The sequence below is a fragment of the Balaenoptera ricei genome, chromosome 15, assembly GCF_028023285.1.
Source record: "Balaenoptera ricei isolate mBalRic1 chromosome 15, mBalRic1.hap2, whole genome shotgun sequence".
In the NCBI taxonomy this organism is placed as follows: domain Eukaryota; kingdom Metazoa; phylum Chordata; class Mammalia; order Artiodactyla; family Balaenopteridae; genus Balaenoptera; species Balaenoptera ricei.
The window spans coordinates 67,218,002-67,231,179 of NC_082653.1; the positions used below are offsets into that span (position 1 = coordinate 67,218,002).

General features: G+C 43.1%; 1 protein-coding gene across 15 annotated transcripts in view; it reads right to left on the reverse strand.

Annotated features, from left to right (window-relative positions):
- The window catches only part of DNAH3 (dynein axonemal heavy chain 3), a 276,368-nt gene that overhangs the window by 262,215 nt on the left and 975 nt on the right, over window positions 1–13,178 (reverse strand). For 11 of the 15 annotated variants that reach the window (XR_009497683.1, XM_059897939.1, XM_059897936.1 and 8 more), the window contains exons 2-7: window positions 12,925–13,162; window positions 8,647–8,696; window positions 7,818–7,841; window positions 4,088–4,192; window positions 3,321–3,543; window positions 94–166 (exon numbers count right to left, since the gene is read on the reverse strand). Coding sequence is in view for 14 of the 15 variants with exons in the window: in XM_059897939.1 (XP_059753922.1) it covers window positions 94–166; window positions 3,321–3,543; window positions 4,088–4,192; window positions 7,818–7,841; window positions 8,647–8,685 (464 nt within the window). In the remaining variant the exon portion in view is untranslated. Of the gene's footprint in view, window positions 1–93; window positions 167–3,320; window positions 3,544–4,087; window positions 4,193–7,817; window positions 7,842–8,646; window positions 9,031–12,924; window positions 13,163–13,178 lie in introns of all 15 variants that reach the window. The other 4 variants (XM_059897932.1, XM_059897946.1, XM_059897931.1 and 1 more) reach the window with 3 other exon arrangements.

Genomic DNA, 13,178 nt, shown 5'->3' on the forward strand with positions numbered 1-13,178 from the left:
GTCAAGAAGCAGAGCATGGCTTTCAAGAGACCACAGCCTTCTTCGGTTCAGCCCAGTGTCCTGCAATCCCCTGTGCCCATAGGGACACCTTACCCAGTGAGATCCTCTTTGTCTTTGGGGGAGAACTTCATTTTCTTCTTGTTAGGCTCTGATGAGCTTTTATTTGCTAGAACAGTAGAGAAGAAAGACATCAGTGATGGGCAGTGGCCTTGGGCGGTCCTCTGTCCACAGGGATGCAAGTCTCAGGGTAGTGCAGGAGAACACTAAGGGGGGTGGACTTGGTGTGGTGGGATGACGCAGGTGATGTGGGCCCTGTACCACTAATTACCTGTGTGACCCTGAGGAAGTGACCATCACTCCAAGCCTCAGCTTCCCCAACTGTGAAATGGGGATGAGCATACCTTCTGTTATCCCATACATTGGACAAGTATTAATAATTGCTCAATTCACTCCCCAATCCTATACGCTCTATTTTCTAAACATCAGGTGTATTACTGCTTAATATTTTTCTTTTAATAGATTCAGACTTTTAAACCTAATATATTTATTTTAAAGTAAATGTTATATGATTACCACAAGTAGAAAAACCAGTATCATTTGTAATAAATATAATTATTGCAAATAGAAAAACCGAGGTCATTTGTAACAAATAGAAGGCATTGCAATAAATATCATTTGTGATAAATAAATTCAACAAATAATATAAAACTCTACTATTAAACTTTAACTGGATACTTGCTTAAAATTCTAGCCTAAGGAAACTAAGATGTCATAGAGACATGTTAAAGACATACTAATATGAAACTGACATTTTGAGGGAACCAGAGGATTGAAGACTCTTGCTTAAGATGTATTTTGAGTTCATACTTTAATTTCCTCAACCTACTCCAAATATAACAATAACAGAAAAAATATTCTTTAAAATTAAAAAGACAGTGCATTGTTCGAAAAGATGCTCTTCTGGGTGGACTAAAAATAAACACATTGTGAACTAAAAGTCTTAAACTTGGCTTTTGGAGCCAGAAGCAGGCAAAAGTAGTTAGGTGTTTGATACCTGGGGGAATAATAGAACCCAAAACACACCATGATTGTGGGGACTGCAGGTAGGCTCACAGCATGAAGCCAGGGCTGCCCTACCCAGGGAAAAGACAGCAACACTGTCATGCAGATAAAGCACTAGTTATCCTCAATTCACATGGTGGCCACAGATAGCAAAGAAAGGCTGGTAATATCTAGGCCAAGCCTAACATTGCCTCAGGGACCAGATCTACAATCCCCAAACATCACCTTAGGATGGGAGTCCTAAGCCACCAATATAAGATCTGGTACTAATTTGGGGTCCAAGATGCCAGATGAAGGCATAAAGGGGAAAAGGCAAGATTTTAAAAGGTATATCAAAAGAGTACACTGTTTGAGTACATTTATATGTGAGAACAACCAAAACTAACCTACGGTGACAGAAATCAGAAAGTGGTTACCCTGGGGCAGGATGGTGTTGGGGAGAGGAAGGAACTGATGGGAAAGGAGCACAAGGGAACTTTCTCTAGTGATGGAAATACACTATATCTTATTTGGGTGGTGGCTATATGGTGTAAACAATTGTCAAAACTCATTGAACTGAACACTTAAGATCTGTGCATTTTATCGTATGTGAATTATATCTCAACCAATGGGGAATGCATGTAGCAAGAAAGGGAAAAACTCTCAATATAAGTCTGCAAACTAAAATCCCATAACACATGAGAAAAACCAATACTAAGAAAGATAGCAAATAAACTCAACAATTGAGGGACATATTTACAAAATGGAAATAATACAGCAATACTAATAATTCTCTAAAATAAATGTTTAAGATCCTCCAAGTGATTGATATTGGAAGGGCTATGTCCATGAGAATAGAATAATAAATTGGCAAGGGTGGTACTCATAAATAGAACCAATTAGGAAATCTGAAAATAAAAAGATACTGTCATTAAAACAAAAACCATTCATTAGACACGTTAAACTCAAGACTGAACACAGTTGAAGAGCAAATTAGTGAGCTGGAAGATATATTTGAGGAATTCACCGAGACACAGCAGAGAGGATAAAGAAAAACATGATAATGAGTCTGAGACAGCAGGCAGATTGAAAGTCTCCAACACATCTCTAACAAAAACTACTAAAGGATACCTTTAAGCAGATATAGGTGTACCCAGTGGGACTAAACAAATTAATACATATAAAGTACTGTGGTAAGCAGCTTCCAAGAAGGTCCCCAAGGATCTTCACTTCTTGGAATCATGCCCTTGTGTAATCCTCTTAAGTGTGGGCGGGACCTAGCAACTCACTTCTAACAAAGAGAAAATGGCAAAAGTGATAGGATGTCACTTCCAAAATTAAGTTCCAAAAAGACGGTGGTTTCTATCTTGCTGGCTCTCTTCTCTCTCTTGCTCTCTCCCTCGTTCCCTCTAAGGGAAGCCAGAAGTCATATTGTGAACTGCACTACGGATAGGCCCATATGGTAAGAAACTGATGTTTATGGCCAACAGGCAGTGGAGAATGTGAGTGAGATCGGAAGAGGATCCTTCCCTAGTTGCCTTTCGATGACTGTGGCCCTGGCTGACACCTTGACTGTACACTTGTGAGAGATTCTGAGCCAGTTAAGCCATGCCCAGATTCCTGACAGAAACTGTAAGATAACAAATGGTAGTTGTTTTAAACTATTAAGTTTGGGGGTAATTTGTTATGCAGCAATCAACAAGAAGCACATGGAGCACTGCTTGGTGTATGGTAAATGCCATGCTAGCCATTACAATCATTCCCATTTCAGAGACGAGGAGACTGAGGCTCCATGAGGTTACCCAAAGTTAGCTGCAGCAAAAGGTGGAGCCAGGACTAAAACCCAGGATTAGAAATCTCACTCCAAAGCCCTATTCTGGGGCTTCCCTGGTGGCGCAGTGGTTGAGAATCTGCCTGCTAATGCAGGGGACACGGGTTCGAGCCCTGGTCTGGGAAGATCCCACATGCCGCGGAGCAACTAGGCCCGTGAGCCACAATTACTGAGCCTGCGCGTCTGGAGCCTGTGCTCCGCAACAAGAGAGGCCACGATAGTGAGAGGCCCGTGCACCGCGATGAAGAGTGGCCCCCGCTTGCCGCAACTAGATAAAGCCCTAGCACAGAAACGAAGACCCAACATAGCAATCAATCAATCCATAAATCTTTAAAAAAAAAAAAAAAAAAAAAAAAACCACATGGGCTTCTCCAGCTCTGGAGGAGGATTTAAAAAAAAAAAAAAAAAAGCCCTATTCTGAGTGGGTATGGCACAGAGCCAGAAATACCTAATGGCAGCCCCTGAACAATCTTCTCCCTGGGGACATTGATGGTGACGGGCTGGTAGACCTTCAGTAGGTCCTTCAGTTTCAGGTCCTGGGCCATCAAGGAGTAGTTGTTGGCAATGGAGTCGCTGGGTCCACAGTGGTGGTGCTGCTCTTTGAAGGGTGCAGCCAGGGTCCATGATGTACGTTGCATCAAGGGTGGGTAAAAGCTGTGTGACATGACTGTCTACAAGGGAAGAAATGCAGAGTGACACATGATGGGGGACATCACTCAGGGGGCCTGGGCTCCTTAGGGCCAGGCTCCACTCACACTGAGACTCATGGCATCCCACATGCCTTACACGGTGGCTCTACCTTCTGCACACTGAGTGCAAATACTTTCGGAATGGACACCAACTGTACTTCTCTGACCATTGTGAGCATGATTTCTGATGACAAAGATAACAGCTTGCTTTCAATATTCAGTAAATTTGTGATCAGATAATTTACATCTACTGTCTTTATTACTATGGACGTGGCTATAAGGTAGAAATAACTGTTCTCATTTTACAGCTGAATATGGAGAAGTTCAGAGAGTTTAAATAATGCAGCAGGTAAGTGAGAAGGCCAGATTCTAACTCACCTTTGTGTTACTGCATAGCTCTTTCTCCCACGGTGCTGTAGCCTCTTCCAGTGGCAAAAATGACCAAGGCCTCTAATGCCACTTGTCAAGTCTGACTGTTTGCCCCCAAACTAGTACCAGCAGGAGAGTAGCAGCCAGGTGAACATACCTGATAGAGTTCAGATGGTTCCTCGTTAGCAGAAGCAGGCAGAGGGGGCAACTCTGGCCGCATCTGGGAGTGGCTCATGTGATGTATCGAGTCACTTTTGTGGATCTGTAGGAAACAGACACAAAGCCACTCTTCAGGAATTAGGAAAGATTTCTAAGCTTCTGAGGTTGATAAGGAGTAAAAAGGTCCTCAGGAAAGGTTTTAGGCACAAAGTTCTGCCATACAGCACCCTTCTCACCCCTATCCACTGTGTAGGTTTCATTTCTTAATTGTTAATGTCTCTCCTCTAGCATCTCCTCCTTGGCTACACTTCAGTGAGCAAATTCAGATATTTTTTTTTCCCCTGGGAAGAGCCCAAATCTGAGGGCACCTCCAGGTACCCTACCCTGGGTTGTAATTAAAGGGGTTGACTTTAAAACATTGACTCTTGCATTTCACATTGGCAAAATTCCAAATAGAAATTTGCTCATGCAGTGGCATAAGTAACTCTGTCCTTCCTGTGAAAAGAAAAAGTGTCATTTAAAGAGTGTGGGCATGTAGGTCCACCATGCCATTCAGTGAGTGTATACTTGAGAGTGAGCCTCAGATAGAGGTGAACCTGTGGCTCCCATGGCCACTCTCAGTTCCCGGTGCCTTTTCACCTCAGAGCTGAAGGTGATTTCAGTGTTGAGCAATGCTGTGTGTGTTTCTGTCCTACACCCAGCCACTATAAGCAAGACAACTACTTCATGTGGGGCTGTGATGGAGGAAAACTTCTGGGCTGGACTTACTGAGAGGTGTTGCTATACAGCACTTTAAAGATGGTTTAATGGATCTGCAAGTACAATTTTGGCTCTTTGTGATTTTTCACCTTAGGCAATGACTGTGTAAGATGAGACATTATTGGACAGATTTGATTTATTTGGGTCAGCAAATTAAGTCATGCAGGGTAATTGGCAGAAGGTAGAGAGGCAGGGGGTATATGAATCAGATATTAGCCATCCCATGCCCCAACCAATCCCTCACTGATGACTCAATCTCATAAAATAATAACATTAACAACAATAACATCTGCCATCATTCTAAATATTATGCACCAGGCACTTATGAGAATTTTTTTTTTTTTATAAATTTATTTATTTTTGGCTGTGTTGGGTCTTCGTTTCTGTGCGAGGGCTTTCTCTAGTTGTGGCAAGCGGGGGCCACTCTTCATCGCGGTGCGCGGGCCTCTCACTGTCGCGGCCTCTCCCGTTGCGGAGCACAGGCTCCAGACGCGCAGGCTCAGTAGTTGTGGCTCACGGGCCCAGCCGCTCCGCGGCATGTGGGATCTTCCCGGACCGGGGCACGAACCCGTGTTCCCTGCATTGGCAGGCGGATTCCCAACCACTGCGCCACCAGGGAAGCCCTATGAGAATTTTTATACCCATGTTCTAGCTGAAACTAAGGCTCATAGAGGATAGGTAACACATACTAGCCACACAGAGGTGCTTTCATTTTTTTTAAGATATTTTTAAAGATTTTTTTTTTTTTGATGTGGACCATTTTTAAAGTCTTTATTGAATTTGTTACAATATTGCTTCTGTTTTATGTTTTGGTTTTTTGGCCATGAGGCATGTGAGATCTTAGCTCCCCGACCAGGGATTGAACCCGCACCCCCTGTATTGGAAGGCGAAGTCTTAACCACTGGAACGCCAGGGAAGTCCCCAGAGGTGCTTTTAAATACACATCACTCAGCATCCCAACACACTGGAAATGGCAAGTATCACTTATACGGCAAATTACTTTGGGAATGTGTTGATCTTAAAATTAAACAAAAAAAAAAAAAAAAATTAAACAAAAAAATGCAAACTCTTAAGCAAAAACGCATACTGAGCCTGGGAGTTTTAAAAACATAATAGGTTCACTGATCTAATGGCCTAATTCAGTGGTTTTCAAAAATTTCAGACCCACGAACAGAACTTTATTAAACATGGGGATGCTCAGGCTCCACCTTAAACAAGATGACCCTGTTGTTTTCAGCTTAGCACTGTGCCTGTCTCTCTGCTCTTGACCTCAATTTCAAGGATCTAAGAATCGATGAATCATCTCCAAGAGCCTTCTCTTTCACTACTGAAATTAATATCAGATCTGCACTGATGAGGTAAACAAAATGAAAAAACTCAGCATCAACTTGAAAGGAAGCTGGTCATCCAAAATGGGTACTATACCATCCAAGGTAGATTTTGGCAGCAGTATTTTCAGGGAAATGAAGTCATTCATGGTTTCCTTCAGGATCCCAGATGTGACTGGGACATACACTGACATATACTGATTGATAAGTTAGGGCTGTCTGCATTTTGTCTTTGCAAGCAAGAAGGTTTTGTGGTCAGTGGAAATCTTTCCCTTGGCCTAGCTTTTAAATCTGTTTCAAATAAAAATATTCATTAAAAGAACAACAAGCAAACACCACAAATTTCAGACATCTTGAGTAAGTTACAGTTGAGGAGACTCTTTTGCAGTTGAGGAGAATATTAACATTAGTCAGGAGGTGGCTTAGCGTTCATGCTTCTGCTTATGGTTGGGGTAAACCTGATTTCAGCCCTGACATATACTGGGAAGTTACTCTTCCCAGCAAAACAGGCAGAATAGAGCCCTAGTGGACATAACTGGCTCTACTCCAATTTCTGTCCATGCTGTACAGTTTCCAGCCCATGTCCAGGGTAGAGCATGTGATACAGGTCTGGTCAGTCAGAATACTCTCTCCTCCTAGACACTGTGATTGGTTCAGGGATAGGTGTGTAACCCAAGCTGGGCTAATCACAATCATTCCTGACACTTTTGATAGTGCTATTGAGAAAGAGGTACTCTCAACAGCCATCTTTGCCTTATGTGAAAAAAGTCTTCCTTAGATTAAAGCCAACATAAAAGAAAGTAAAGCACCAGAAGGACAAAGACAGACTCCCAATGACATCAACTGGACCCCAGGATCCAATTTGGACTTCTCAATTACTTGAGCCCATAGATTCCTTTTTGGGTTTGAGCCAGACTGAATTATATGTAAGTCCCTCCATACTGAGAGATGGTCATCCAAGAGATAGACACAGAGGCAGCTGAGTCATCATATAAAGAGAAAAGCCATTCTCGGGATGATAAAGAAAGAAAACAACATTTTGCAAGAAAGCAAACTAGGCACTTTGCTGGTGGCACAGTGGTTAAGAATCCGCCTGCCAATGCAGGGGACATGGGTTCGAGCCCTGGTCCAGGAAGATCCCACATGCTGCGGAGCAACTCAGCCCACACGCCGCAACTACTGAGCCTGCGCTCTAGAGCCTGCAAGCCACAACTACCGAAGGCCGTGTGCCTAGAGCCCATGCTCCGCAACAAGAGAAGCCACCACAATGAGAACCACACGCACCTAAACGAAGAGTAGCCCCCGCTCACTGCAATTAGACAAAGCCCGCACGCAGCAACGGAGACCCAACGCAGCCAAAAATAAATAAATAAAATAAAATAAATAAATTTATATAAGAAAAAGAAAGCAAACTAACATTGAGCATTTTGCAGAGCACAATGGAGAGAAGCAGAACCGCTGAAGAACAAATTAAACTTTAAGCTAGTTCATGGGCACAGACTAAGACTTAAACACACAGAGCCATTAAACCATGATAGCAGAAAACAGCTCAGTTCATGGGACAGGGACACATGGGACACATACAAGATTAGCAGATCTAGAAATCAATTCATAAAACAAAGAGAGTTTTCTTGAACCCACCTGGTTAAGAATCCTCTGTGGCACCTTCAAGGTGAAAGAGATGGAGGTTTTTTTAAGAACTACCTGGCTACCCAAAACAGTTTGTTAAAAATATTAATGCGTAAGTGTTCTCTCTGGTAAATTGCAGAGCGTTTCCATTTCAGGGGGTGGGCTCGGTAATTATCAACAAATCCACTTTAATTTTACAAAGTTTTGATTTAAAATGCTCCTCTGTAGTGTAAATGCTCCATACACTTCAATGTATGGCAACTTAGTGGATCTTGGCTTCTCCACCAAGATTCTGGCACCTAGATTGGGTAGAACTGTTACCTTCAGGTGCTTATTTCTGACTACATGTGATGTTTGCAAGTCCTTCACAGAAGCAGTTTCCAAATGCTCACTTAAGGACCTGCAACAGCAGAGTCACTAGAGTCTTAGCTAAAAATACAGACTGCAGGGCTCCACTCCAGACCTTTGAGATCAGAATCTTTGGGAGTGAGGCCAAGTCTCTATATTTTCAAGATATTCCCCAGTATATTCTTATGTACCTCCAGTGCTGGGAACTGTTGGATGGAACATATGGTCTAATGGCCTTGAAAAGGAAGGGAAAGAAAGGTGTCTATTCCTGAAATTTTCTCAGCAAAACTTGAAGATGTCCAAAAGCCTAATTCAGAACAAAGCATAATTCAAGGACATTATGTGATTAACATATACGCCTGGTCAAGGAGCTCTAACATGGCAATTGGTTTATGACTGAAACATCCCCTTCCCACCCACTCCCAATTTTTCCCTACATGTTGAAAATACTACAGGTATGAAAAAAGAAATACACCTGAAAATTCATACCTACCTTCTGAGATGAGCAATCCATGTCACTCATGTTGTCCATTCTAATTGGACCTATAAAAATACAAAAAAAGGAACAAAGAGCTCTCAGTTTCTTCCTCTACTATCAGTGGCTCTGAAATTCCTTATAGCATAATGGGGATGACACAGATTATGGAACTTTCCAGATGTTCTGAAAGCTCTGTTCACAGGGTTGCCTCTCCGAGGTCATGGACTTCAGCCCCCTGAGGAGTTTCCAGGTAGAAGAGGAAAGAAAGGGAAGCTAGAGAATGAAGAAGCAGCCTTGGGGCTCTGCTGGGCTCTGTGCTGCGGCTTCCTGTGATGGCCGTTCTTCCCTTCCACTGAGCAGCACCTCCCTTGGAACTTTTCCAGGAATACACCGAGTTCACTGTAGAGGAAAAACTGAAGCAGAGTTACATACTAACACAGAGAAGAGGGAGGAAGCACCCCACCAAACAATCCCCCTGGCAGCCTGAACTCTTCTCTCTCCTCCTCTCGGGGTATTTTTAACACCGAAGGAGCTTGTACCCAGGTCCTGGGGCCAGTCACAAGGCTTCAGTGTCTGTTGCTAGGAAGGAGGGGCCTCTGTTGTGCCTAGATACAAGACTGGTCTTGACTCAGCTCTGTGTCCAGGTCTCTCCCTTTGCTGTAGGCCAGCTGTCCAGCAGGAAGTTTCGGTGACAGGAGGGAAGGTGGGAAGGTGTTTAGCAATGATCCAGGAGGTGAATGGCAACAAGAGGTTGTGCTTTTGGAGGGGCCTAAATGTACACAGAGTGGTGGTTAAATTCTTGGGCCCTAGAGTCAGACAGGTCTGGGTTCAGATCCTGCCCTTCCCATTTAATTAGCTATGTGGCTTGAGCAAATTGCTTTATGTCTCCAAGTGTCCTTTACAATGTAAAATGCCAACAATGTGACAACCTACATCATAGGTGGGCTTGAGAGTTTAATGAGATAATACCTGTAAAGCAACCTGCACATAGTAGAAGGATGACCCACTTGTCCCAGTTTCCTGGGACTTTCTGGGTTTTAATACTGCAAGTCCTGCACCCTGAGAACTCCCTCAGTCCTGGGCAAACTGAGACAGCTTGGTCACTCAACACAGTAGGCACTCTATAAGTGTGGCTAACATCATTCTCATGATAAACACAGGAACACATGCACACGTACGCTCACACACACAAGATACAATTAGCTGCTGCCCAGACATTCAAAGCACACGTTAAGTGGTCACTTTCAAAATTCTCTCAAAATCAAGTTAGACTTATTGAGCTCTTTTTGCGAGACAGGCTTCTATATATATATATGTATGCTTTGTCATTCAATTTTTCCCCAAACTCTATGATGTTGACATTTTATGATTGACGAAACCAAAACTGAGAAAGAAACATAATTTTCCTAAATTGCCGGGACTTGTAAGTAGTGCTGATACAATTTGAACCCTGTCCTTATGACTCCAGAGTCCAGTGTTCTTTCCATAAAGCACCTGCCCATAAAACAAACATTTCTGAGATCTTACGATGAGCATTACATAGTACCAAGTACTTCCATTTCTCCTTTGTCTTACTTTTCCCTCAAAGTTTGGCTTTCCATACCTTCAAAATAACCTTGAGGCTCCTCATTCCTTACATTTGCACTCTCTACCATAAGGTATATATACAGTTTCAAATAGTGTTTGGAATAAATGAGCCAGTGACAGGGTTTGAGACTTCAGATGGAAATGGGGTTATTACCAGGCCTCCTATAATAGGATATGAAATCCCATGTCCCACAAAAAAACCAGCAGCTGTAACCCAACAAAGTAAAGAACTTTCGAAGGGGCCTGGTAGGGTGTCCATGAGCCCCATGACCTCGTGGGTGAGTAGGAGACACACCTCCCTTTGAAATTTTGTGCTTTAAGTCTACCTGTGTCCAAAAACATCAAAGCAATAAATACAGCTTTCATTTATTGATGTATATTAGCTGCTGGCACTGTGGTAAGCACTTAATGAGCATCATCTTTCCAAATCTGCTCAACAATGGAGAAGATGAATACAACTATCCCAAGTTTTATGACTGAGGAAACTGAGAAACAGGGAGGTTAAGTAATTTGCCCATAGTCACTCAGCTAGGTCAGCAGCAAAGTTAGAACTTGACCTGATTATGGAATCTGCTCCATGGCTTTAACCAAAAGCCTACATGTAGTCTGAAGAAAGATAGAAAATAAATAAAATATCTTCCAAAGAGAATGAAAATTCCATCATCTCCCCTCTGCCTCAGGCCACCTCACTGGCACCAGAATTGCTTGCTGACTTAATCTTCTGTTCAGCAATTTCCAAGTGAGGATGCAGGCCTCAAATCCCTTAATCAACTTCAAGTACATAGGGTTGCCAGATAAAACACAGGATGCCCAGACATACTTATACTAAAAAGTTATCTGTTGCTCACCTGAAATTCAAATTGAACTGGTTGTCCTGTATTTTTATTTGCTAAATCTGGCAATATGGGGAGAAGAGGTCAGCTAGGTTCTAGGTTATCCCCATCTTTGTGGTGTTAACAGCTTAGAGTCTCAATCTGTTGCTGGAAATTTTCACACATTTCTAATTCAGAGCCCAGTGTTTCTGGCAGATCTCTTCTGAGGCTTGAAACAGTTGCTTATCCAGGGACTTATTTTATTGACCCATCCAATGGTCATCAAGAGCCAAGTCCTTGTGCTACTGAGAGATGCTAAGATTCCCACCGTTGGGTAATATATAGTGTGGTAGAGAAGGCAGCCAACACACAAGGAAAAGCAAAATCTGGCTGGCCCTACAAAAATTCAAGTGGAAGGAACTAGAAGATTCACAGAGGTTCCCCTAGATGGCACCCTTGAACAAAATTTCCAGTGAAGGCCTCAATTCAGCTTCCCAAAGCAACACCCACCAGGGAAGGAGGGTTGCAGTTTTGTCCTAGAGAAAAAAAACCTCCAAACCCAAACAATAACCAACCCTTTCCTGGATGGGGCACCCATCACACTGCAGCTGAACAAAAGGCATGAAACCGGACAGGATTGCCTGAAACGTAAAAATTTAGGGACACTTTTCCGTCCATGTCCTCCTATCTTCACCATTAGCTCCCCCCTTCTTGGCTCTTGTGGAGTTAGAGCAGGATCCCTTAGCTTATTATTATTATCCCCAAGCTTATTTCTCTATCTACCAGCCTGATTATTTCTAGAAATATTAGTTGGTAGAAGTAATACATCATTGGTGGGTGGGCAAAATCAGTGAAAGACGTCAAAATAAAACTGTATCACATATTTGAAAGTTGCTAAGAGAGCAAATCTTAAAAGTTCTCGTCACAAGAAAAAAAATTCCGTCACTGTGTATGGTGACAGATGTTACCTAGGCTTATTGTGGTGATTATTTTGCAATATACACAAACATCAAATCATTACGTTGCACAGCTGAAGCTAATATAATGTTATATGTTAACTGTACTGCAATATAAAAATAAACAAAAAAAATAAACCAAGTAACCATGATAAGACACAGAAAAAAACAAAGCACAATACGTTAAATATTTTTGAGCTCCTCCTATGTTCCCGATAGGTGCTAAGTTCTTTACAGCCATTATTGCACCAGTCCTCACTACAACCCTGTGACTGCTTTTCTCTTTCCTAAAGAGTTATTTTTCAGGTGGCTATGGACACAAGTCACAGAGGAGAGATAGATCAACAAAGGTCCCTGGATGGAAAGGGCATGAGAACTGTGCAGCAGCAGGCCAATTCTCAAGTCTATCTCTCTCTCCATTTTATAGATAAAAGCTGAAGCTCAGCGAGGTTAACACATCCACACAGTAAGAGTCTTGACCTGGGATCAGAGTCCAGGCCTGTTGGACCTCAGTTCACGGTCTTTACAAGTATGTTCTATGGCAGTTGTTCTCAACCTAGACAACTGTGCCCCCCCAGGCGACATCTGCCAATGTTTGGGGACATTTTTGGTTGTCTGCAGGGAAGGAAAGGACTGCTGGCGTCTAGCGGTTGGAGGCCAGGGATACTGCTAAACATCCTACAATACACAGGACAGCCCGCTCAACACGGAATTTTCCTGCCCAAAATGTCAATAGCGCTGCCCCCTGAGAAACCCTGCTGTATGGGCTGGATTTCAGGCCAAGGAACACGTGTTCTGGCTCTGACTGCAGGATTTGGGATTAGACTTTTTCATTTATAAAATGGAGATACTAATCGAACCGATCTTGAGGGATCTCACTGGCTCAGGATATCTGCGTTTGAGAAGTCACGGTTAAAACCTTCCAGTCAAGGTCGTACCTCATCACTTGTCTGTCCTGAGCTCCACAGATGCTTCCAGAAGAGCTGGTTCAGGGTATTTAGGCAGCGGAAGCCCTGAGACCCCGGGAAAACCCGTTCTCAGCTGCCAGTCTACCTGTCTCAGAGATGGCCTGGGCGCCCTCGCTCCAAGCCAAGAGTGTAGGAAGGGCAACTCTCTCTGAGGCTCGGTTTCCTCACGTGCTCCTCACTCGTGGCTTGTCCGGCAGGCTCCACAAAGCTGAGGGAGACAGCGT